At 42.8% G+C, this 27,924-nt stretch overlaps 1 protein-coding gene across 1 annotated transcript in view; it reads left to right on the top strand.

The window, feature by feature from the left end:
• The first annotated feature begins 605 nt into the window (after window positions 1–605).
• Window positions 606–27,924, top strand: part of LOC146973481 (zinc finger matrin-type protein 4) — a 46,948-nt gene continuing 19,629 nt past the window's right edge. The window contains exons 1-4 of the mRNA XM_085800075.1: window positions 606–1,284; window positions 15,039–15,155; window positions 18,704–18,796; window positions 26,053–26,230. Coding sequence (XP_085656201.1) covers window positions 15,045–15,155; window positions 18,704–18,796; window positions 26,053–26,230 — 382 coding nt within the window. The 5' untranslated portion in view covers window positions 606–1,284; window positions 15,039–15,044. The remainder of the gene's footprint in view (window positions 1,285–15,038; window positions 15,156–18,703; window positions 18,797–26,052; window positions 26,231–27,924) is intronic.

Below are 27,924 nucleotides of genomic sequence, written 5' to 3'. Positions count from 1 at the left end.
ATTCACACTTACAGGCAATTTATAGTGGCCAATTACCCTAATGCACATTTCTTTGGACTGTGTGAGGGAGCCTGATAACCCATGCTGGCACAGGGACACCATGCAGACTCCACAGAGAGAGGCTCCCAGGAATCGAACCCTTCTTGCTGTGAGGCACTGTGCCGCCATATTAGAATATACAGAATTTTGCTAGTTAAAAGACTTAAATGTATAATCAATTATCACAATGATTGAGTTTTTTTTTTTTTGTCTATGGACTAGTTGGAATATCCCTTCATTGGGATGCATGCTGGTAAAATCATGCAGAAACTTTCAATACCCTGCTATATACAACCAGGATCCATAAAGTACTGTAAGCTACACTTTGGTTTATACTGAGCATTCATAATGTAACCATGGGGTAGAGTGAAATGTCATTGAGTGTGCTGCAAGGTGATACAGTCACACACCTGAGCAGCATCAACACTAATGAGCCAGTAGAGGTACATCATAATCACAGAGAAGACTTCGCTCTGTGTGTGTCTGTTCATGTTTTTATTTTTATGTAAGACGATATTCATGTGGGTGCTCTGCGCTGAAAACCTACTCAGTCGACCAGAGCTCCCACTCACTCTCTCTGCAAATCAAGCATTCAGTGTACACACACACACACACACACACACACAGGCTGAGAGAGCGGTGTCTCTCTGTCCGTCTCTTATGTCTGTCTCCATGTCTGTCTGTCCGTGTGTGTGTCTGTGTGCGTGTGTGTGTGAGTGAGTGTGTGTGTCTCATTCATCGCGGTGAAGGGCTGCTCACACTTTCTCCTCCTCCTCCTCCCTCGCTGGGGTAGCTTACTTTGTTTGTTGTTCTCCCTCAGCGGTGCCTTTCGGTCGGAGTAGTAGTGGATGATATCAACAGAGCTCCCGTCTCCTCCTCCTCCTCCTCTTCTTCCTCTTCTCCTTCTTCTTCTTCACCTCCGCGCGCGAGCACACGGAGCAGAGAGGAGTCGCCGGAGGACACGCGCATCACGACAGAGAACAGCGGAGGAGGAGGAGGGAGACTTGTTTCTTTTTTTTTCTTTTTTTCTTTTTTTGGGGAGTGGACGACGCGATTTAAAACAAGACAAAAACAACAACAAAAAGATAAAAGAATATATCAGTGTCGAGCAGCTGCGTCGCCGCCTGACGAGACGCTGGTTAAGTTTGGACGGATTTTACAGCTCAGGTGCGTTTGAGGATTACGGACGGGCAGCTGGCGGATGGTTGACGGTTTAGTGGAGAGGTGTCACTGCCTCTGCGCAAGGTGAGTGATGGACTCCCGGGATGAATGGGACACACTGACAAGTGCGACTTTGTTCAACAGATGAATTACTGACCGGCTCGTTATTTGGCTGCTGGGTTGTTTGACGTCTGCAGAACGACCAAAGTTTTGGCACCTTTAAAAAAACAAAACAAAAAAAAAACTCAATTTCAATGCCGTTCCTGCTGGGGACAGTGGAGTTTGTACGTAGCGACACCTGCTAACTTTGTGGTATTTTGAAAAAAAAGTCTGGTCACCTAATGTGCAAAATTTACTGCTTACAATTTTCTTGGATATTCTTATGTCTTTTACACAACAATTTCTGATAAAAGCAAGGTTTTCTCAACATCAACTCTGTTAGTGTTTTGATTGACTCAGGATGTCGACCACGAGGTGCTGGATTAATGCAGAGGCTTACAGTACTTCACAGCGTGGGTTTCAACTAAGGATTATTAGCATTTTCTGTTCGTAATCGATGCATTGATTGGTCTGGATACAGGATGACTGAGGATAGTGACAGACGTCCACAGAGTCTGAGCTAAGGTCTTTAAAGATTTGTTCACAGATCAGATCAGTTTACGGAGATACACGTACAAGGGCAGAAAAGTAGATCATCCTTTCACTGGAAAAGCTAAAGACAGAGAAACCAGGTTTGAGTTTCTGCTTTATCATTTTTCTGGCATTCAACCCAACTATATAATCTATTAATCATTTCAGCTTCAAAAAGTTAGGAACCTGTGGTCTGGACATGGTTAAACTTTCCCTGCCATCTAAAAACTTTTCACACCATTGCAAATCCGAGCTCTGCCCCACCTTAATGACTCTGTGTGAAATATGAAAATGATACATCTACCAGATTTATTATGGATTAGTTCTGAGACTCCGCTGCATCGCATTTCACTGGCTTCCATCCACCTCATTGAGAGAAGTCTCATTGCAAGTATTTGTCACTTTGGGAAGAATGTCCAGTCAGCTTCATACTGGCTGTCTGTGGCAGGATGATACCAGCTTATGGCCTTTCCACAGCACTCGCCTGCCTTTCACACACACACACACACACATACACAGTACAGGCTATCAAATATCACTCATTCAGACACACATGGGATGAAGTGTCACAATGTAAAACTATTCTGTTAATTTATGTTGTCACATGCCACCATCACTTCAGTCCCCAGAAAAGGACATTTAACCCCAAGCTGCAGTCGTTACAGTTCGTCTGTACGCTGCCTTTTCACTTCCACTGAGTTGCTCTGGGTGTATTCTTCCACCTGCAGCACGACAGTATGTGCTGAGCTGAGGCTTCATACTCTGTTTACATACGGTTATTGATCAGGAGTCAGCGCAAGAGATCTTCAGTCTTGGGCTGTGATCGATTCTGCCTGCACTGACTTCCACTGCTTCAGGTCGCTGCAACAACACTGGCAAGATTTCTCCCAGCATGGACAGGAAATAGAAAATGCTCATATGTTCAACATATTAGAGCTGCAACTAAATGGCAGATAATCGATTTATTGTGTGATCTAAAAAAAAAGAAGCACAAATCAGTTAAATAAATAAAATGACAAACAAAAGGTATTCCCAAACAAATGTCTAACCTGGAGCTGAAACAATTTGTTGATGTACTGAAATATGTTCAATAAAGAATAACATCTAGTCCTTGTATGAGCCTCTAAGTTGGTAGATTTGTTGTTTTACCTTCTGTGTTTGTACATTGGATTTCACTAAACTTTGGAGGACAGTCATAAACAAGACACCTGAAGACAGATATGATAGACAAGTGTCACATTTTCTGACATTGATAATTGTTTAACCAAGGAAACACTCAGCAGACTCAGTTCACTGTCGTGTAAGACAATGCAAAGCAGGAAATTACTTTTGGGAGGCTGGAATCAGAAAACATTGGCCATTGTTCCTTGAAAAACAATCATAAACCAAATATCTCAAGTGTTTGAAGACATTTTTTAGATCGACTGATTGTTATAATCAATGAATATTTGACACATTTCGTCATAATTGAAGATAATTTCATTGTCCTGACTGTTTAATGGGGGTGTGAGGAATCAATTCAACATTGTATCACGATATTATGTATGGCATTTTGGTTGGACACCAAGCATCAGGGTTTCATTCTTTTTTCTTTTTGGGACATAATTTGCAGTTGTACAAGGAAATGAATCATAAATGTATCATAACAAGCTCCTGCAACACTGAGGACATTGCAAAATGTTTAAAATCGCGATAATATCATAATGTTACTGAAGTATTGTGATGATATCGTATCATGTGGCCTACTGCATAAAGTTTAGTAGAATGTACTGTATAGAAACAAGGTAAAGGTAACAGCGCAGCTTGTGTTCATTCCAGCCATGTTCTCTACGCTATGTAACCTCGGAGCTACTGCTCAAAGTGAAGCTTTAAAGGGTAGCAAAAAATACAAAAGAAAAAAACAACAAAACAAGGCAAGTTAATTACCATGTTCACAATGTGGAACATGTGCAGTGGATCTCCCACCAGCTCTAAACCATCGAGAAGAACAGTAGCCTGTTTCACTCTCCCTCTTGCTGTCTCTCTGTCTCTCATGAGGTGCTGAACTGCATCTGGGGAGGAATCTGATTAACCGACTGGCATAATTTACACAATCCTAAAGGAATAAACATGAAGAGAAGTGGTGCTGTTCTTGAAAAGGGATCGTTTTCCCATACACACACACACACACACACACACACAGACACACACACACAAATAAAGCATGTGCACACTCGCATACAAACAATTAGACACACGCACAGTGCGAGAGCAATCATTTTGGCAGTGATGCTCTTGAAAAGTAGCTGCTGCTTCCTCGCCGTGTTCAATAGGACAGGGATTGATTGAGCAAGCACATACACCTGTGTGTGTATTTGTGCGTGCGTATGCTGGTGTTTGCGTTCAAAGGCGGGCAATTGTTCTGGTGTCTTTACGATTGATAGAGCACCACGTGTAGGTGTGTTATCTTTGTGTGTGTATGTTTTCCTCAAGGAGTGCTCCATAGCAACAGGCAGCACATCTTCTTCAAATATCTTTTTCTCACACACCGTATGCTGTGACCTTTCTGTGTGCACGCGAGCCTTTGCATGGGTGCATCAGCATCTGTGTTTGTGTGTGTGTGTGTGTGTGTGTATCAATGTACATCAGTGTGTGGGCCATTTGACCTTTCTTGGTGTACATTCATTAATAGCTGCATCATAACTAATATGGAAACGCACGCTGTGCCTGTGTACATGATCAAGATATTGACTGTCTGTCTCATAGCAGCATCAGTGCAGTGCCAACCATCTCCAAAGAGCTTTTTGTGTCTCTCTCTTGAACAAAGCAGATATCATCACAATTGTGCAGCAGTAATAATGATTTGCTATGCCGTGAACAAGTGGTAGTTTAGCATTTTTAGCCTATTTCATGTATCTCTCAGAGGGAACAAGAGAGACATCTTTAAAATATATCTTGACACAGCTGTCGTGTTATGTTAATATCAGTGTTAGACTAATAACTGGTTGCATATTTCATATCCGGGCATAGCCGACAAAGCTCTTTAGAAATCAATTTTCTTTTGCTCCATCACCAAGTTCGGAAACTGGCCCGCTGCCAGACAGGGAGGGAATAAGGGAAGGAGAGAGGGGGTATAGTGGGTACTGTGGGTGCATTAGTGAACGAGGAACCAAAAAGATGCGTATCAGATGTAGGATACATTCTTCTCCATGTTTCAATTTGTCTAAATAAGTCAATTCCTTTCTTGAAATGTCATAGAAGTCGTCACAGACACACCGAGGAACCAGATGCAAGGCGACAGAAGTGCAGACACTTGATCATAGCTCACAGCTTCCTGTTTATATAGGTTATGTGCTGCAAGGTCATGCCCTGTTTAGTGCATGCCAACGGGAGTGTTTGTGTGATGCACACACATCACAGCATGTAGTCTCAGCTCATACATATCAATGGCATATTCCTTTGTGTGCAAGTGCGTGTTGGCTCATAATTTACACAGCACAGTATGATGTTTATATGCTGGCAAGCATGCTTTATAGATGGGGGTAGTGTGTACGTGTGGAGACCATATAACTCATAACAAATAACTTACCACTCTATCAAAGACTCTGAGCTGTACTGTATGTGTAAAGGCTTGTTTGCCTCCTTTATCATTTGATTCTCAGGACATATGTTTTCTGAATATGACTTTGAGTTTGAGAAGAGAAAAGTAGCTGAAATATTTTGTTTATTTTCTCTTCTGGAAATATCTCTAGGAAAAGCAACAGAGACCAATTTCGTGTGACTCAAACAGACAGTTTGAAGAGTGGTATGCAAGGGAATATGATTAATTTAAATTTTAGCAGCACTCTTTTGATTTTAAGGCTTTTGCTACTAGTAGTTCCAAGATATTTTTTGCCCATCTCATTTACCTAAAATGGCTCGAGATTTTAGTTGCTTTTCTTTCTCGGGTTTTAACATGGAATTTATTGCCTATGATCGATCAGCCTTGTTCTTTTCAAAACAACCAAACACACACACACACACACACGGCCAAGGGCCAAGTAAATTCTACCAGTTGAACCCATCTTAGAGGACAAAGCTCCCATCAAGACTGAATAAACAAAAAATCAGTGCCGTGTGAAAGTTAAACATCGATCGTCATCACCAGCCCATCCTGAAAACATGTGGCGTTGCCCTTTATCACCTCTACAGTTGCTTGACCTTGATGTATATAATGACTTCACCGTGGTTACGGAGTGCATTATACAGCTGGTCGTTCACATAACAGCATTCAAGGGTGTATTTGTTTGCTTTTGTACAAACAAAACAATGTCAAAGAAAATACTGCACTCATACACATGCAGAGGCACACACCTCGCACACAAGGTGCATTAATGAGCAGCTTCTCTTTTTTTTTTTTTTTTTTTACCTCGGGCTTATTGTGGGGATCCCTCCAGGCATAGCAGCTTACAGTACATTTACTCAAGCAAACACACACACACACACTTAAACACAGACACACAAATACAATACAATGGGATCCCAGTGATTGACAGTTGATCCCACATGGATATTTGTGTACATGTCCCCTAAGGACCAAAATACATCATCAACCCTCAGCCATATTGTACTGAAACTATTTATACACCTGCTTTATAGTCAAACCACCAGACTTGCAGTAAGCGTGAGATTGAAATGTACTACACCGAGTGATATTGTATTGACTCAGCCTTTTGTGCCACAGAACAAGGGGCTTATTTTACTAATTAGTTAGATGGAAATTGTCATATTGCTAATTAGATGCTGCAGTCATATCAGTTCAATGGTGGGGACAATGAGGAGGAGAGGAGTGTGAGTTAGCGAGCATTGAGAGATGTGGTGAGTGGAAAGTCATTACAAATATTGTTTGAGTTGTGTCACCTCAGTTGTTCCACTCATTGCAATTTAATGGCTGATTTCTTTTACGCTTCCTATTCTTGTTTCCAATATCTGAATTGGATTTATTGTTTTGATGTCTCATTCCGGCTCAGTCTCTTAGGTAATGCTTGTCTTGTGTGTTCAGGTGCATGCTGCCTCATGGGAAATCTGTTCTGTCTCAGTTTTGCTCACTAGTACAGTATAACACATATTGTACTTGGAAATACAGCGTAATACTGTTCATGTTTGTTTGGGTTCAGGAAAATACATTGATGAAAATATTGAGTTCTTATATTACTATTGGTTGCTCTAATCCCCCTTCCACTCCCTGCCTTGCCTTGCAAAGAGGGCCGATGTGTGTATAGCAGTATCCGTGTATCATTCGTTCTTTCTATTTTCAATACACGGATTTAGCAGCATGTGTATTACACTGAGATGAATATGTGCTGCCACCAGCCAGAGTCCTTGAAGCCTCTGCTTCTGCGATCAGTGCAATACCAAGTTTAATGTCGCTCTTTTTATTGTTTTTATTGATCATACCATTTCCTTGGTTTTATTGGCTCTTCAGACAATGCTTTGACATCACTGCGACCTCAGGTCTACAGCACTGATGTATGGACTGCAGGTGTTTTGGTGCTGTGGTGGAAATTTGCTATGATTAGTATTCTCCTTGTAATAAGTAGTAACGTAGTCTTTGAAATAGTTGTAGTCAAACCTAGTAGCAATCCTGTTAACTCCATCAGTGGAGACATTTGTGTACTGACTACAATAAACCTGGGGGCAGAGGAAGGACACTAGGATGACCTATGTACAACCTTGTTTACTAACTGATCTAGGTTGTAAATTCCTATAGGTAAACAACAACTGGGGTAGACATTTGTTATACATCTGTTGAATTGTTTTATTGCCTGAGAAAGCTAGAAGTGTTTGTAGTAGTAATGAAGTAACCATGTGGGATATAAGAAGGGACTGCAATCTCTGTTCTGAGGGCACTAGCCTACTCTGAACTGCTATCTGCTGTGTAGTTCTGTGTACTGTTCCCTTCTCTATAGAGAATAAACTTGGGTGCATGCTACCTCTCCGGTCTTGTTCTTTGACTGTCCACCGGCAGAACCAAAATTTCCACGACAGTGCAAAAACCAGATCAGTGTCTCTAGCAGCCCTAAAGGTTTCATGGTGGAAATGTGAAGATGGAGGAAAGTCTGGAAAGTTACACTAAGAGCACAAGGCAAAAATGTACCAGAGTTTAAAGACAGTGCAATTAGTTGCTAATGGAACAGACAGACCCCAACAGTTTTGTTGCCACCCAGCATAGCATCCTCCATATGTTACAGTAACACAAGAAACCCCATTCAAACTTCAGGCCACCTTTTGTCACCCCCCATTAACTCAGTATGCCTCAGAGTCTGTTACTGAGCGCGCACACCCCCAGACAGACACGGGCAGAGGGAGATGTGCTCGGTTAAACTGGGAAAACTGGGATAATGGTCTTTATTCATCCTCTAATGAATCCATATTGTGGCCTACAGCAATAGTGCTATTAATACCATTAACAACTAATGGCCCAGGGAGAGAGATTTTCAGAGATAAAAGTACCACACTATCCTCATGAATAAAAAAGGTCTCATAAAGGCAGTGAGGTCATAAAGTTGAAACACATGAGATGAATACAAGTCGACTAACGTTTTGCCTTACTAACCGCCTTGCTCTGAGACAGCACTGGTGGGGAGTGGGGACCTCCTGTTCAATGTCACATATCCCCAGATGAACACTTGATGTTCTTTTGGACTTTAAAAACTCAATAAACAACCAAAAGGATTTTTTCTTCCGACTTGCAACTGTGCCATTTCCCTGCATCAGCCTCTATAAATGTGACTGCGATGGAACTAAAGAGGTTATATCGAAGGTTTACTGTGATGTTAATGTGGTCAGATACTGTACTCTTGTATCTCATCGGAGTCAATTGATCTATTGCCGCTCACAGCTCTGTGACACCAATAAGACAGTGTGCCGCCTTGAGCTAAATTGTTACATTGGCACCGATAAACTAAGATGATCAGCAAGTTATTGAAATTGAAATCCTGAGAGAACAATATCAAAAATAAAATCCAAATAGCAAACCATCCAATTGCTTTAGAGACATTTCACTCCAAGTCACAATTTGTGCCTCATGGTGGTCGATACGCCGTCTGGGAACCATGAGTGTCTGTAAGCTTGATTTATTCAGAAACTCTCATTAAGATCATGATCTCTTTCGTAGAGGCAGAACCAAGAATGATTATGTACACACATCGAAAATATAAACAATATCAGCAAGTATCCCTCAGAGGATATGAGCATCTCTAACTTCAAGTTGCGTCACCATTTATTCCAGTAGTACAGTGCATAATACAATAGCTTATCTTGCTGCTTTCCCAAGTGTATATAAGTCTAGCCTAAACCATTCCTCATGAATAATCTCTGCCCTCAAGGCCATATTTCCACCACTGGAAGAGGAAGGAGGTAGACGAACTGTGGAGAGGGAGACAGAGAGACGAGAAGCATAATGCGACTGTGTGACTATTTTTGAAAGTCAATATCAAGATGCTCCACACACAACTCAAAGAGGAGAATTGTGTCCAAAATAGAAATTGGGGCACAACAAACAGTGAGCAAAAGGGAGAGAAAGAGTCACAAAAATATGCGTATTCACAAGCACAGATGCACAAACACAGAGGGAGCTGACCTTGGCAATAAGTCCGCAGGAAGAGACAGAGACATACGTTGAAACAACCAGTGGTTAACAAACAGCCACTCTAATTTTGTGTCACTTATTTTGGAACCAAACAATTTAAGCTCTCCTTTTATTATATTCCAAAGCGAGACTTGTGTTTGTGCCCTGGCTGTATTTGAGTTTGGGTTTGTTTGCAGTTTGCAGTATTTAGTGAGCATGGTACAAAGTGAGCTCCTGCAGTGCAAACAGAATGGAGGTGGATTTGGATTCAGAGTCTTGCTCCAATGCCTTTGAAGACTTTATTCCCTCAGTCTAGTACCTTTGATTGCTACTGTACAAAGGGGAGGGCTTTTAATCTTGGAGAACGTAAAGAGAGGGGAGGGTGGTGTTCAGAAAGATTACATTACCGCGACTGAAACAGGGAAAAAATTGTAATGTTGAACATCAAAGTGACACAGTGGAGTGCCTTTGCGATATAGGGTTCCATATTATTAACCCTGCAACTCGTTCTCTTGTTATTCCCACTAGTGAGTCATTAGACAGGTCATTGGCTCACAGGCTGATGTCAATATTTCAGCATCTGTATGCATAATTTGACAGTTAAATCAGCGCAGCACTTCATTTCAACTGAAATGGGAACTATAAAAATGTGAGTGCAGGGAGAGTAAGAGGGGAATACTGTAGGCAGCCCAGTTCACAGGAGCACCAACACAGGAAGAGAGATACTGAGGAGGGAGGGAAGAAAGGTGGGAAGTTAAAAGAAGCCCCAACCACCTGCTGTTCTTTTCTCTTTATCCCTCAGTCACTGTATGTGTGTGCGTATGTGTGTGTGTCTTCCTCTCTTGTCCTCTACAAAGTGTGGGGCAAATTTCTCTCATTTTACCAATAAAGGTATGGTTTCAGGCAATAAGAGAACTGAGAATATATTTGTAATAGCAGCAGTCTGAAGCTCCCCTACTGGGGTAACACAGTACACTACATCTCAATAGGGCTTTCATTTTGTACAACGCTATCTAATTACAAGTAATATTACAAACTAATTAATATTCTAAGCCCAGGCGACAGACAACAGTCTAAGTGGATGCATTTATAAGGAAAGAACAAAAAGGCACGTCCAATTCAATGCCAGCTTTTTAATGAATGGTGGGCCAGAGGCTGAGATTACTGGGAGGGCTCAGAGTTCACATCCATGTTAAATACTTGATGTGGTCTTAAAAGAGAATCCCCTCAAGGTTCATTCTGTCTTCAGATGCCTCAGGCTTTCATGCTCTCACTAAGACTTGTCTACTTTTTTCAACCCTGTGTCATACCGAGTTTAGGGCTTTTTTTATGTTTAAAGTGAGCCACTGTTTGAGTATAATCATCTCTGTCCTCACTTGAACTGTTGTTACACATTTGTTGATGTTACACTGTATAGTTATCTCTCACTTGGATATTCCGACTCCAATTCTTTGTTATCACTGATAAACTTTTTAGATAAATTACATTTAAGGTGTTTTAAATAATGTAAATCTCTCTAATCATGACTGTGGGGGTGTAGTTTACTTTGACAACAGCTTGGCAACATAAGCCACCAACTGTCATCAGATTGTGAATCAAATATTCTAAAATCTTTACGTGGTTGACGTGCTGTGAGCTCGAAAAAGAAAAACACGATCACCAGAGTTCAGATGTCTCAAGTTGAAGTACAGTATTTAGTGTAAGATTGGTGCCAAGGAGAAAATGGTGAACAGTACAAAGACGAGCAAACAAGAGACTCGGTGGTGCCACGAGAATATCTTAAATGTTCGCTCCTGGATATCCCATAGTTGCAACACTTTCCCCTTTTACATGCATCACATTTAGTTCACAGTAACTGTTACAGAATGCGAGTTGAACATTACAAACCACACAGCTGTGATTGAACTGTGAAGCATGTATGAAACAAAAAGTCAATACATTGCTCTCCTGGACTGATGCCACAGCTGATGTTTGGTTTCACATGGTAATCGTTCGTCTTTGTTGTGTCACAGGCTAGGGTTCAGTTTGGATAATGTATTTTGCATCCATCTGTGCACCAATAAGGTGTATAAGGGTCATAACAACCTCACACTGTGAGACAATGGTTCACTGTTTGGTTTATATTATGACTGTCAATGTCAATCTTTGTCCTCTGTAGCAAGGAAACCCAAATCTGGTAGATAAGAATTCAGGGAAAAGAGTAACTTGGAGAGTGATTACTGTCCTTCACTCATCCTCCACTGGACTGGATGACCTATCTCTGTTAAGGGCTCTCTCAAAGAGAGGCGCCTTTGCTGCCAAATCTAACTGTATAATCATTGTTATAAAGGGCCAAATGGTTGGCTCTGTGATGAAACTGTCTCTAACTGAACTTTGGCAGTAAATCCTGTGCTCACATAGAACCCATCGCTCAAATTAAGAAGGCCATTGAGAAAATAGGGCCGTTTTTTAAAGGCTTTTAAATGTCTGACTGCTGACTTGAGATCAGCCTTATATATTTACAGTACAAACTCTTGTTACTTGACTTGTTACACACCTCTGTCAGCACTGATTGTACAGTTTCCTGTGACCTCTGTGTGATCTGGGTGAAAAAAAAGATGCAAATTAGACTGTAACTCTAGACTGCTGACCTATAGAGAGGAAACCAAAAGATGAACTGAAGTTGAACTGTATGCTGATACTAGATACTAAATTAAAACATGCCTATGTGGTTCACGCTGGCTTTGGAATTGATGAAATCTCATAAACATAACAGTAATAGTAAACACAGAATATCAGCTCTGGTTTGATGTGGTTGGAACTGAACCACATTTCCATTGAGATCTCTAAACCCATACATGAAGATATCACGCTCAGTGCACCAATTATAAACCTCCCCCTTCCTCTCCACCTCCTCTTTTCCCCATCTCTCTCCCTCCCTCTTTCATTATTTTTGCCACTATCTGCCTCTCAGTCTTTTCGCTTGGTTGGGCCTGCCATTCCATTAATCTCACCAACAGATTGCCTCTATTAATTAGTCTACATCTCCCATCTTGCATGTAATAATCAGAGGTAATAGAGATATTAGGGAAGATAAGGATATTTCTGTAGTCACAATCACTTTTAATTAGCCGGAAGATTAAAAGATAGACTCACTTCTGCCTGGCTGACGTCCAGACAGACAGCGCAAGGTCTTTTTGTTGCCACAAAATTCTAGGAGCAAATTTAATGCGTCAGTTTGCAAAATCTATTTGTTCCATCATGTCTCACAGGACACTTCTCAAAGTGGAGGTTATAATGCGTCCACGCCTCCAGACAAAACAAGTTTCTAACTTGTCATCGGTGGCATTTCAGAATGAATATTATACCTCACAGATGCTTACAACTTTCCGAGAACACATAAAGGAGATAATAGTCTAGGTGTGCTAAATCAGATGTTGCTGCTCTGCCATTTAATTTTAATGTATGGGGGTTGCACTGCAGGTTCAATTAGATAATGGAGTAAGTGTCTATACAGCATGTCTGTAGTTAATTGGAAGGTCCCGGGTGCACTAAACAGACAAGATGAACAGACAGGGGTAATTACCAGTATTGTGCTAAGGTGTATGCGCTCTCCTGTGTCCGTGTGTGCGCGCGTGTAAGAAAGAAAGAGTTAGTGCATGTGTGTGTGTGCGTACATGGAAGTGTTGAGCAAGTGTATTGGCTGAAGGTAATTATACACTAGACTTGAGATAAAGAATACCAATGTCGCTGCTTTTCCCTGCTGACACATGGAGTAGATTTTGTCTGATCTCATCACTCACGTTGCGATTCTCAGGAAACCGCACCAGATAAAGGGGCCTATTCTTTCAAAGTTACTTGAGCCGACCTCTGCAGCATCCATGTATCTCAGGCTATGAAATGCATTGCCCCTGCAAACACCCAGCCCTTCCTCGGGGCACCCAGCTCATCCAGTTTAATGGTTGATGTTCCGGGACCATTCCCCACAGACCCGTTACTCACCCTAACCCTGTCAAAGCATGTGCCTTCGGGGCTCACGTAATGAAGAGAATAGAAAATTGAACACAAGACCCAAGAGCACATCATTAAACCATTTTCTATTACGGTACTCAGTATGAAAGTGAAAGAAAACACTGGTGCCAGGTTGTTAAGAACCCAGAGCTACGGCTCCCAGTGGGACGCTCAGGTCTCTGTGGTTTAACTGGTTGGGCAATCCCAGTACTGACAAGGTTTTAACACACTTTTCTCAGCACGTTTCTCACAGGGGCACCTAGGCTGGAGACCTTTTAAGAGTTTACTTCAGAGACTATAATCCTCAACAAAGTTGCTCTTGGCTTTAATGTTCACTTTATGGCATTTTCGTTACCCATTTTCCCGTACTATTCGAAGGTAAGGTGGTGTCTGGTGTTTCTTAGCTAGAGAAGCTACAATTTTTACATTTTAGTTTGTTAACACAGACTTTGGGATTGTTTCTCACTACAGCACAGTGCAGAAAGATAAAGTTGGAAAGTTGAGTGGACCCCCAGAGACCTTAAACTGAAGACAACCTTGGTGTAGGAGAGATGAACATGTTCGCAAAAACACGCTAGTACGCCTAATTTTAGTCTTCTGTTTTATTCACTTCTGTGCCAACAACACAAGTACAGTGAGTGGCTGAGAGTGCTGCTAATACTCTGGCTGCTACTCCCAGAAAGTTAAGACCCAAGATTCTTAAACTTTCTTTAAACTCTTAAACAATGTTCCCCATCACTTTTAATTAGTGGCCAGAGGTCAGACAATGGCAACATCCTGCTCCAACGCAGTAAGCAGGTCAAAGCAGGTTGTTCCACTGCATTCATTTGTTTGGTGGAGTTACTGGTTATAATGCAGACCATGATTTAAAATGCCAAAAGAATAAACTGATGAAACAGCTGCTATTATACACGTATACACTGATAAAACAGCTGTTATTATTCACGTATACACTGATAAAACAGCTGTTATTATTCAAACAGCCAATGGTGCATCATATTGTGAAGATTAGGATTATATTTTACCAACTATAGTATGTACATACATAATCATAAACATATGGATTTATCAATAACCTAACAATATGAAAGGACCTCTGTTTTTACTATTATATTTACTGCATTCTGTACAATGATAGATGCACTTAAAATGTAAAAAAAAATGTCATTTTCTAATGTAAATCTCTGCAGGCCATAACAACGATATACACTAATGTGTTATGGTTTTCAGAGTTCCCCTGTTTCTGGCTACATGCTCAGTATTTCTGAATTATTCCCACAATATGTATACATGTATATTTATTTAAAAGTTTATTGCCAAGTAAATTACAGAAACTTGAGCCAGAGCCTCAGGGTATTGTTTCCAAGAACTGGAGCCAACCTCATCAATGACAGGATGTTCTGACAGAGAGGATCAACATATTTTGGGGTTAACTGTCATGATGAGTCTGTCATTTGGAAGAGAAAAGTGTTTCTGAATTGAGATGAGCTTACATGCATGCTACTGCACCTCTTACACATACTGCAAGGTTCACTGACATTTTATTCCGCTCTGAATTTTAATCATATTCATATTTGCGTATGTCTGGCCATGGGTGTGTGTGTGTGTGTGTGTGTCTTTGTGTGTGTAGTCTCAGATGAAGATGAAGTCTGCGGGCGTCGTGGATGGAGGCTTATTCACAGAGAGCTATTGTAACATCTGCAATGCCCAGCTCATCTCCGAGTCCCAGCGCACCGCTCACTATGAGGTGAGTCCGCCGTTGCTCAGGATTTTCCTCTTTTTGGCACACACACAAGGCAAACAGAGGAACACAAACAGAACAGATTGCACAAAACAAAACTTTAAAAAAAAACATGCTGCTACGATTACTGCTTTGACAGGCAGATTTATGCACTGTACACTTTGCATCAGCCTTATTTGTACCAATTTGTGCTTGTGCCGTTCAAAACAGTGCTCATCCATTATACATTGACTTAATGCAGCATGGTAATGCAAGTCACTTGCACACAAACAAACACACATATGCACTTTTTGTTGTAATGTAGTCTACCTCTCAGCAGTCTCCCTGGGAGTAATTTAATGAATGTCCATTAAATAATCAGCCCTTTGCATTATTTAACTAGAATATATGCATGTGTGTGTGGGTGCACAGGCACACGTGCATGTACACTTGCTTGCACGTACTGCATTGAGGTCGCTGTTGATTACAAGACACAACTGAGATTAACAAGCAAACTAATGAGGACAAGGATTTCATCTTGAGAAAATTAGGCAAGGACAACGACAGTGTGCACATGTCTGCACGCAAGTGGACCAACTGCATTCACCTGATGGTAATCTATTTCCGTCTCTGACCCTATGTCTCGCAAAAAAAAATGCACAGCTTTGAGTTGTGCAGACGAATGGGCACTGCATGAGTCACCGCATGTCCTCAATGTCACCCTTTACAAAGACTCTCTGCAGAGGTCAGTGGATCAAAGAGACAATGCTAGAAATAATTTGAGGGCACGTAGGTTTTGCGTGTTCGATTCAATCAGGATAAAGAGCGAGGGAAGGCAATAGCATATTTCATGCACAGGGTTACTGATGAGGTTTTGCATAAGACCTGGAGACAAGAACAACAGGCTAAAGAAAGGATTATTTTGTATTATTTTGGGGATGAATTACAGACTCCCCTTTGAAGCCTCTGGCGCCAGATGCTATTTAATAAACTTTCATTTACATTGCTCACAGAAATATGCATCTCTGTTATCCATTGGCCAGATCATAAATCTGATCACAGTCCATATTAATCCAAACTGTCTGTGATGCAGTCCTTCAGCTGAGCCTCTGATTGGTTGGGGCAATGTTAGCTCAGGCCTCCATTAAAATTGGCACAGGAGAGCCATCCCAAACCACAGCAGCAGCAGCAACACAACAAACTTATCAACCTTGGCCACTTCCACCCTTTGTATAACACAACATGGTGTCAGTCACAGTCAACATCTACTTCATATAGTCATATGTCTTGTAATGCTGCCACTGTTTGTGTGTTAAGCTTTGATAGCTACAGATCGCAGCAGCTACAGTAACATTAGCCTGTCAAAGCTAACAGCGACAGCTTAAACGTGAGCTGGATTTCCACAACATGAGCAGGCTACAGTCATCACCGTTCAGTCTGTCAATTGTCGATATAGTCTGATTAATGTGTGTGTTACTGTAGCAGCCAGGAAGTCAGTGTTTTCTGTTTGTTTTTTTTCTCTCTGGAGTTCTGGCAACATGACATCCTGACTACAGTAGTAGCATGTTATTTTGCTGTTGCCAAATGACTATAAAGAAAAATGTGTTAATTATTTGTTTGTTGGAGTACATTAAATGCCTAGAATAAAACTCAAGTTGATTGTTCTTATGTAAACAAGCCGAGACTGGAGACAATGTCTGAGCTGAGCACATCTGTCATAGTAACATTGTATATATTTATAATTATAAAAAATGTGTTTTGTCTTTTTAGTTTAAACAGTTAGCAAGTTAGCAAACAACTATCCACACCCTAACACACGGATGCCTCATATGAACTATGAGCAAAATACAAGTTTAAGTATCTTCACACATTTAATGCCCAACACACACACACACACACACACACACACCACTGTCAGTCTTAAGATATACAGTATATTCTGCAGTTACACACAAACACATGAGCACGATGTGGAGTATATTTTAATATAGCTGTCCTCTTAACCTGTCTGTCTCCTCCAATTCGATTGGACACTGAGAAAAACAGAGGAAGAGGAGACAGGAAGATGTGCACAAGCCATTAGAGAGGGGTGAGCACTGAGGGTCAGTGCAGAGTAACCATGGTGACACAAAGTCCTGCTTTTAGCCTGTATCCCAGAACCATCGACTACATGACCATTTATACACCTCTAAACACAAGCATATACTAAGACACACAAACACACGCGCGCGCGCACGCACACACACACTGACAAAATGCATTAAAGTAGTCTGACAAGTGAGGAGGCAAGTGAGGTAGAGGAGGAGGGGGGGGCTCTCTTGTCCTGGGGGCAAAGGATCCAATCTAAGCACTGGAGCAGCAACTACAGTGTCTTGTCAGAGTCTCCTGTTCGGGTTCTTTGTGTGCTATTCAGCCATGATACACACACACACACACACACAAGTACATCTTTATCTCAACAATGTAATTCCATAGATCTAACGGATTAAAGCGTAAAGAGAGTCCCTCTCAGGGAATTCTAGATAAAAATACTGACACATTTGACAAACACCCGCATTCTCATTCAATCGTCACATCCATCTATCATCAATCCAGAGTTTTCCCCCTTGATGCTTTTCATCATTATGATCGACTGGTATCCCTGCAGTCTACAGTGGTATATGGCAGTAAAAATACAATCTCTGCAACAGTGTCAACATTTGCTTCTAGAAAATTGTAGCAGCACAGGACTTTATAGATAATAATAGATGTTACATAGCAGGAAGGAGTGAAGGTCAGAGCATGCCAATAAAATGATCTGTATGGAGCAAGATAAGTGTCAACCTTGTACACAAACACACAGAGCTGTCTCACACATGTGCTGGTCTTTACCCCACAGTGTGCCCATGATTTTCATTGTTCTGCATTAAAGTGACAGTTAACAGCTTCAAGGACAGCTCACTGCCACTGTCCCTTCATATAGACTCTGCTGTATATCCCTGCTTGCTACTTGTTATAGCTTTTATAGTGTAAAGGCCTGGGACAAAAACACACCAGTCAGGGTGAAAATACAACAATAACAAATGAGTAACCGGTACAAAACCTTAATCAACAGTATAGTTAAATATTTGAACTATTAGTCCTTTTCTATTCTCTGCTTTTTTCTGATTTATTATAGTCTATTATCATCATGGGCTCCACAAAAAGATTTTTATTTTATTAGAAACCGGGATATCATCTTTTCAATTTTACAGTAATTCGAGCCACCAAAATGACTCTCTCACTGCCTTCAGAAGTTTACCAGGCGAGAGTGTGAAGGTGAAGTTAAGAGTCGCTAACCCCCTGCCACTTTCCCCATCCTACATCTTACTCAGGGCTGCCAGATAGCTGAGGCAGGCCTGGGCCATTAGTCACCTAGCCGGGGGCAAAATGTCTGCTAGCATCATCAGCTGAAAGAGAGATAAAAGCTCAAGAGCCAGTTGTCAAGGTGGAGTGACAGTCATTGATTTTTCTCCCCCTAACTCTGCTCACTTGATGAAATAAAGTTCAGTTTCTGTCTGAGACTCTTACTCTCTCCCTCTCCCTCTCCTTCTCAGAGTAAGAAACATGCCAACAAGGTACGCCTGTTCTACATGCTGCACCCAGAGGACGGAGGACCACCTTCCAAGAGACTGAGGCCAGATAACCCAGTACGCTCTCACTGAGTGTGTGTTTCTGTGTTTGTGTTAAGTAACACACAAAGCTAATTACATTTTATTAACTCCAATGAATATTTTTAATCATCTAAAGGGCCTGTTCTGCAGTGGTTGTGGAAGAACAGTAATTTGTGTGCTGAAATAGTTTGTGGATTTTGCAGCATGTTGTGTGTGTAGATGACAAAAATCTGAGTTGAGCTGACTTGCCTCAGTCTAATCTTTAACCAGGCATGTCCTCTCTCAGGCTTTCCCGTTGCAGCAAAGTGCTCATGGGAATATTTGTTTGATCTGCTGCATGCAGTTGTGTGCTGTAATTCTCCCATGAGAGGTTGTGACTTAGCTGTGGCGTTTCTGGTTAGGACTTAGCCGTGACAGATGCCGCCAAGCAGCCCTGTATCTGACTATTGCAGGCCATGGCTAGGGAGGTCAGTGTATTAGTGTATGTGTGTCTGTCTGTTTGTCTGTTTGTCTGTATGTATGTGTGTGTGCTGTAGGTGGGCCTTTGTGTTTGTGCATTTCTAGGGTCCTATTTTGCAATTGTACCAAATGCTGAGATGGCAGTTGCATCCGTAGTGAATTGTTAGGCTTCCGACTACTATTTTGCAGTCGATTAAAAATGTTTGCTTTTGTCCGTTTGTGATTTTGTATGCTTGTGTCTGTTTTTGTGTGTGTCTGTGTGTGAAAAGAAATGTGAATGTACAGTAATAGACTATTGTGAAAAGGGAGCTTTACTATAGTACACTGTGTGCCCTATTTATCTGGCAAGCCCATTGGTCCCACATGGAATAGTACACACACAATACATACAATACACACTACGAGGACACAGCTGGTGGAAAAATAAAGTTTGTCAAATTAACTGACAAATCTCACCGCGCCAAAGAGGGAGGAGGGAAGGAGGGGAGGAGGTGGAGCGTCTCCAAAAACAGTGCAGAGCCAGAGCCAAGACCTTGGGCCGTAATGCAGGGCCAATTACCTCAGTGCAGCAATGACCCTCTGTCCTCCACTGGCAGAAATATTCTTCATAAAAACTAAGGAACTGAAATGTTTGCAGATTGCACTTGACAAATGAGCAATGCAAAGTTTGACATCCTGGAAAAATAATGTTCAGGGCTGCTGCAAGCAGACATCATCAAAGGAATGAAGTTAAAGTTTATTTTCAGGTTTCTTCAATTAAAATCCAGTAGGGCTAAAACATAAAGACAAAGCTGGATTAACAGTTTCAAATATGCAGAGTCAAAACAACTAGGGCCAGATCTACTTAAGGTTTGCGTGTATAAAACGTGTGCAAACTCCATATAGCGTGTTTGCCTTAATGAATATGCAAATATGGGCATTTCTGCCAGAAGGCGCAAAATATTGGGAGGAGTAAATGCAAATAGATTTATTTAGTGCACGCAATGTGATTTACCAAACCTGAAACAGATTGCGGTGGCAGTTTGTCTTTATTCAGGACGTTTGAAAGGCAATTCTTAACTGGTAGAGCTTCGCGCACAAATGTCAGCAGTCATTGAATTGACATCTGCCAAGGCTAATGTTCTTATATCTCTGCATTTTCTCGCATCTGGGTCATTCCAGCGAACTGTAGCAGTTTTCCAGGTGTGTTAAAAGTCCTTTCACTCCGTCTCTGATCCCTCTGATCAGGGCTTTTACTTTAGACCCAAGTGTGAGCTCTGTGCCATAGCGCGCACCTCCAGCCCAAGAAATGACAGCAGATATCTCAGTTACGCTGCACCTGCTGCCCAGGTTTTATGATGAACCAAATTTTCTTTTGTTCTTTTCCTTATCGGCCTATCTCCTCATCTTCTCTTCACTTCATCAATTCTCTTCTTGTTTTACCAACCACAGATAATCTCCACGTTTCTTCTGCTGCGGCTCTACAACATTTACAACATTTATTTGCCCCTCTCCATTGATCCATCGGATCAAATTTTCATTCTGTGTTTGCGGTCATCCAGCTCTCTATCCACACTTTCCATGGCGGAAACGATTACCACGCGCAACACACTCATTTAAATACTGCGGTTTGCGCGTGTTGTCATTTAGCGGGTTACTCTTAGGAGATGCGCTAACCAAACATGCAAAATATTACCATATTACCCTTCTCTGGGATCTTAGTAGATCCGGTAGGAGTTCTTTGTTCTGGTCACATGTGTTTATAGACTGATGTTCTTTGCTGTTTTGTTACCTTGATTTGTTTTTACCAACCTTGTCAATGAGCCCTTCCCCTCACAGCTGACAGTCACACATATTGCACCTCAGCACATCACCATAACCCTTAACCCACATCTAAACTGTTAAATATTACTGGCCAAGTTATGCTCCAACATAACTGGTTTATACAACATAATGTCTCCCTGACATCAGCCATTTGTTTCTGTGGAGCAGTTGTGGAGTTCAGAGTGGGCTGCTCCCCCGTTGCCATCTTGGCAGTGCCCAACTCCTCCAAACTCCCAGTTAATCCAAAAATGAACAAAGAGGTTGGATTTTGGTGCACGCCTTAAATTATGCACAACTTTAAGGCCTAATAAAATTCAAGCAGACTAAATCTGCTGTAAAGTTGGCCGTTTGTACACGGGAGTCTTTAGGGATTGACTCGCTTTTGGAGCCAGACTCAACCGGCCAATCAAAGAAGTGCAATTTTCTGGCTCTTTCTGTGTTGGTTTTATTTTTTCATCCTCAGGGTCTGTCGCTCGGCCAGAAGGTGAATTTATTCACAGCTGTTCAGCTGCTCTTAATGGCCACACAGGTGGAGTGAAAGGCCGGCCATCAGGGAGAGCAGGGACACAATAATCTCTTAAATGGTTGGCTAACAGCACATATTTTTAGTCTCCCTCTCTTTCCTGGAAGGCTTTTCTAGTTTTACACTAGTTTGTACTTTTGGGGGCATTTTTTTGCCTTTATTTGATAGCATAGTTGAGAGAGACAGGAGGGGGAGGCAGAGAGAGGGGTATATGCAGAAAAGGGTGCCCGATGCGGGATTTGAACCGTGGCCGACTGCAGCAAGGACTATAGCCTGCTCAACCCACTGTTCCACACAACGCCCCCACAAAGTTTATACATGTCATGATGGAGAAATAGTTGTGTAAAGACCAACAAAGGAGACCTCACCAAATGGACAACTGAACCACAATTATTAACTGCCACAGTAAAACTAGACAAAATGTAAAACTTCAGATCGATAAAACATACAGTGAATCTGTTTTTATGTTAATTACTGAAATAGTTGAGCCATGTCTCAGCTTGTATGATAAAAAGTCTAATGGTGATAAGCCCACAACACACTGCAGACACTCATGAAGTAGACATGTGAAGGTGACATGGGTTTATAACCACACACTCACACATACTGTAGAAATCTACACACCTGCGTCTCCATCTGTCTCCCTAAGTGAATAAGACGTGACTCAGCCCCTCCTGGCTTTTACCTCATATGGGACACTGAACACACAAACAGGCCATGTGTGCACACACACATGCATTGCACACACAAACACCCACTCACCTTATCTACCGTACTGTAACACACTGTGAGCGCCGCAGCTCGCACTTTGTTCATAACCTTTCACACTGAGATCAGATATTGATTATCTGACAATGCTGGAGAACCCATGTAGGATGTGCGCTTCTCCAGAGATGAAATTCTCACCGTTCAATTTGGGATAAAGTTTCCTACTTTCATCTCTTTCTTTTTTTGTTCTCCCAGGGGGATGTTGCGCACGTCATCTCTCTGCACTATATCTTAGTGTTTTCGCCCTTGTGTTCTGGTACTGACTGACATGGTGCAGTCCAATGGGAACGGCAGGAAAGGATTTTCGCGCAGTGAATGAAATGCCAGCGTCTACCCAGTGTAAAATGCTGTGCCTTAAGGTTTGTGCGTTTGTGTGTAGGTGAAAGTGTTTGTCACAGAACAAACACAGAGAAAGTAGGTCGTAAAGGTGCTCCCAGATGAAAGGGGAGGGGGCTTGATTCGTTTTTCTCCCCCCATTTTCCACCCTGCTCTCTCCATCTCCCTCTCTCTCTCTCTCTCTGTGCAGTCTTCCACCTGCGCAAAGGGCAGGAGATAACAAAATGCTATTTTTCCTCGCCTTTTATTCTCCTCTATGCTATATTTGCACTGTCGCTCCTTTCAATTTACACTTCCAGTGCTTTCTCAAACTCCAAAAGAGAGTGTATGTTTCCCCGTGCTGCTCCGTGTGTATATTTAGCAATGTTTCCCACAGCGCCTCGACACAGAGCAGTGGGAGAAGTGAAGGAGGAGCAGAGAGAAAGCAAAACAGGAGACGAAGATAAACACAGCTAATTAGGAGTCTATTGTTAGGTGCATGAGCAGGATGAAGCCACCCAAACACAAAATATTCTGTGATATAGACATCACTGTCAGGCAGCAGATAAACAGGCTTACATGCAGCATGTGGACACGCACACAACAATTAGGTCGCATGCAAATAAGTCTCAACAGATGTGCGCGCGGTGCGACAGGTAGAGGCAGTGAGGGACGAAATGCGGAGCGGTGGACTGAAATGAGCGATGGCGGAGCTCTAGAAATCAAAAATGAACAAAAAAGAGATGATAACTTTAAGCGGAGACGGGCGATGGAGGAAACAGTGAGTCAGAGATGCTGATTATTGTTTAAAGTGGTTGAGGAGAGTGGCAGCTGTAATGAGCTGACAATTACTCATATGTCAGTCACCCACACGCGCTCGAGACTGTTCAAAACTTTCCCCGCGCTGTCGCTAAATCCCTGGTGTAACATCTGTCACTGAGCAACATCATTTGCCATGCCTTCCACTTTCAAGTACATACTTCTTTGTGTTTCAGTCCCGTCTCTGTCGGCTGCCTCTTTTACTTTTCAGTGGGCTTTGACAGATGAGACCACTGAAGGCTGCCACAGAGAATCATCTCATCCTCTTTGTCCTCAGCCAAAATAAATAAATTAATTAACTTGAAAAAAACACACAGTTGCGGGACATTGGCTCACTGTAGCTCAATATCCTCATCCTGGTACAATTTTTGCCCATGAAAGGAAAGAAACTGAGAAAAGTAGGCAAGAGGGGAAGTGGAGGGAAAGGACAATATGATGAGGAGGAGGAGAGGAGAGGAGAGGAGAGGAGAGGAGAGGAGAGGAGAGGAGAGGAGAGGAGAGGAGAGGAGAGGAGGAGAGGAGAGGAGGAGAGGAGAGGAGAGGAGAGGAGAGGAGAGGAGAGGAGACTTGTCCTCGTGGGCACTGTGCCTCCTGTGACACAATCATGAATAAAGATCATGGGATAAATATAGATAAGTTGTGTTTACTTTACATACAAAGACACTCACATGTGAACAAGTGTGGACATTAGTACACACTTCCCTTGTCTTCCATTGGCAACTTGAGTCCATGCACTAATAAAAACACAATGAAATGGATTTATAGCAACAGAGAGGGCGAAGGAAGCTGGTGGTGGAGAGGAGTCTGGGACAGTGCAGAGCAAGCATTTAACATGACCACAGCAGGGAGAGACACGGGAGAGGGGAGGAGGCGAGGCGGGGAGGGGGAGGAGGAGAGGGGGTGGCGAGGGCCTGCCAATACAGATAAATATTTCATCCCACAACACACAGTGTCACTGAGACTGGTGCCCAGAGGGTGAGGAGAATGCAGCGAGGGAGGGGGAGAGAGAGAGAGAGAGAGAGAGAGAGAGAGGAAGGAGCTGAGAGTGAGGAGAAGGCAAAAAGCAAGAGAGGAAAGCGAGTGAGAAAAAGAGAGAGAGAGAGGAAGAAAAGAGGAAGAGAGAGCTGGGACAGCTGAGAGACAAAGTTAAGCCTGGAAGGTAAAGGTGTCCTTAACTCTCACATCCACTGTCCGTGATGCTAACCAGGGCTGACATAAGAAAACACACATGCACGTTCACACACACATGCACCCGTGGACAGACACAGCGCACACCCACACACTCAATGGTGTCGCAGACACTTTTCTATTATTGTCCTCACTCTCGCCAAGACTGAGGCTTCTCTCCTCCAACTCCAACTCGATTTGACACCTGAACTAGAGAGAGCGCTGGTGTGAAAAGAAAGAAAGGGAGCAATAGAAGGGATGTGCAAGCAAATAGACAAGTGAGTTCAGAGGAGGCACACACACACACAGAGAATAAAAGCCTGGATGAACAGACAGTGAGAAGGTGGAGGTTCAGTGTGAAGAAGAAAGAAGGTGGGGGAAAAAAAGTTGTGAAAGTGTAGAATTCGAAAGGTTACACTGAAAACACAAACATATTCGATTCATTGGTGTTTATTTTATGCCATCTATTAACAGATATACTAAAAAGGTGTAGGCTGAATATTACAGCCATATGTGACTGTTCACACTCAGATCTCATTCCAAAACCACACACATTAATATGCTGCTATAACACCCCTCAGTGCTCCAGTGAGGCTGCACACCAAACACTGGAGCCCGGCTACAGAGACTTGCTTCCTTTCAGCCACGAGAGCATTAGAGAGAGAGAGAGGCCGTGAACTGATGTGGGGAACAAGGTCTGGCTCACAGTTTGTCCCACTTCATCTGAAAAGGTGCTGAATGGCTCTGCGCAGGCCACACAGGTTCTCCTCACAAAATGTCTCTCTAAATCACGCTTTGTGTAGAGGGGAGGTAATGTCGTGTCGAAACAGGGAGGAGGTTGAAAGCACAGAACAATATATCATTGTGTGCTGTAGTAGCATTTAGCTTTCTACTAACTGGGAACCAAGGAGCTCAGGCCAAACCATGAAAAACCAAAAAAAAAAAAAAACTGAACCAAAAATATGTGGACACACAGGCTCCGTTTTGTGTGTGTGTGTGTGTGTTTGTATTTGTGTCAATCAGGCTGGTTTGTCCTTTTGTTTGTGTTGGCCGTCTCCTGTGGGGAGCAGCTCCTCCTCATCATTAGTAATGAACCGGCAGTGGTGAAAGGGCCCAGCCACAGTCACAGCCCAGAGAGACAGATGAATATTTGATCAGCTCCCTCTTGCTTTTGTGTGCACGCGCCTGTGTGCATGTGTGTGAGTGTGAGAGAGAGAGCGAGGAAGCCCAGAGAGGTCAATGCTTTCCATTTCTAATCCCCTTGTGTTTCTTTCCTCTTTTTCTCACCTTCACCTCGCCCTGTCTCTTTTCACATTATTCCCTCCCTCACCTCCACCAATCTCTTCCTCCTCCTCCTCCTCCTCCTCCTCCTCCTCCTCCTCCTCTCCTCCTCCTCCTCCTCCTCCTCCTCCTCCTCCTCCTCCTCCTCTTTCTCCAGGACTGTGCAGAGACAGAGGTGGACAGGAACAAGTGCTGTACCCTGTGTAATATGTTCTTCACCTCCGCCATTGTGGCCCAGTCGCACTACCAGGGCAAAACCCACGCAAAGAGAGTCCGCCTGGTGCTGGGGGAGCCGCCCACCCTACCCACAGCCATGACCAGCCCCACAAACACAGGTACCGCTTCCTGTCTGTCTTGCTGTGTGGGGTTTTTCAGTTTAGCAGCAAGATCAAACGCACACATCCAGACAAGCACTGTTGGAGCCAAGAGCTGCGGAGCTTTCACACTTTAATCACAGGAGCTAAAGAAGTCAAGAGTGTGACTTAGTGTCACTTGAGTTTGAGGAGGCACAGGGAAGTATGAAACTGGTTCTGTGTCTTCAAGTTGCACTTGACAGTGAAAGCTCCACAAATCCAATCCAGTCCCCCGACTATAAACTACTACTTTGGTGATCAACCCTTTCAGTCCTAGTTGATCAATACTTCCACTAGAATCCACTCCTCGTGTTTGCAAACAGAGCCCAAGGCAATTGACTTGGTTGTAAAACACACTCTCACCTCTGTTTGCACACACCCATGTAATCCAGACATCCACTTTTTTTGCAACTATGCTGAGATGAGAACTATTTTTAGTTCAAAGCATATGTTTTTTTTTTTTTTTTATCTGAAGTGGATTTGGAGAGCTTTAGTCACGCTTCAGTCAAAACGTCTAGCCTAGATATCAGAGGAAAAATAAGATGTGCGCAAATGCTAACATGCCAGAGGCACAACAAGTGAAACTTTGAAGGTGAACACAGCCAGCCTTTACATTTTAAAAGGTCTTGTGATTAAAACAAAAAAAAAATCTCTCCAACAAATCAAAACACCCCTAATTGATTTTTGTTCATGCAAATGATTGTTTAAGATTATCTTTTTTTTTAAAGTGTCAGTGCTGGTGAGTCGTCTCCCAGGGAAATTTACATAATGTGATTCAAATTGGATTCAAAGTGAAAATTCACAGAGCTATAAACACAATCACTACAAAATGAAGTGTTATAATCAAGCCCCTGAGTGACTTTTCCTAAACCCTGGCCTACTTAGGAAAAGTGTCACTTCTGTACAGCCGTTGTCGTGGAGTTTCTGCGGTTTTGTGACAGTGGGACCTGGAGGAAAAGAAACAAGAGAATGAGAACAAGAGGAGAGGAAGAGTGACCTGGGAGAAGAGGAAGAGGAGGGGATTTCAGGAGAGATTAAAGTCAAAAGTAGCCTTCATGATCACTCTGAGATGAGTGCTCCGTGGAAGACGCACAGCCAACCTGACAGCCCCGCGCACGCTCACGCACGGAGACGGACACGTGCACACGCAATCATCAGAAATATACATAAGCAGGATGAGTGACGGATGCGCACGCCGACTTGGATCTAAGGACACATGGGCTCTAACGTACATATGGATACACACAGTGGAACATACACAGCCACAAAGAGCAGAGTGAAGAGAGAGGAAGCAAAGGGCCGTGTGCGGCAGAGAAACCCTTGAGAGGTGGAGGGCTGGGACTCTACCTGTGCTGCCTCCCCTTCTGCACATCCCCACACACTCAAACCCCCTCCCCTTGCGCACACACAGTCACGCACACACTCCCTGTGCCCCACTCCATGAAAAACACTTATTTCTGCTCCAATGTGCAGAGATCACAGTCAGGAGATATAAGGGAAGGGTGGGAAAACACGGTGTGGAGAGGAAAAATACATCCGAGGATCAGTCCCTGTTGCTGCTCTGCACGTGCTCTTCCTTCCACGCAACTGTCAGAGCTCGGGAGCTTCACTCGGGCCACGGCCACCACGCAAATGCTCTGTCAGAGTTTTTAGGATGGCTTTGTCTTTCAGATTAA

The sequence above is a fragment of the Trachurus japonicus genome, chromosome 15 (genome assembly GCF_045865225.1).
Source record: "Trachurus japonicus isolate A0001 chromosome 15, Traja_1.0".
Lineage (NCBI taxonomy): Eukaryota > Metazoa > Chordata > Actinopteri > Carangiformes > Carangidae > Trachurus > Trachurus japonicus.
The sequence above is the reverse complement of the archived record's forward strand: the minus strand, read 5'-3'. Positions and strand labels throughout refer to the sequence as shown.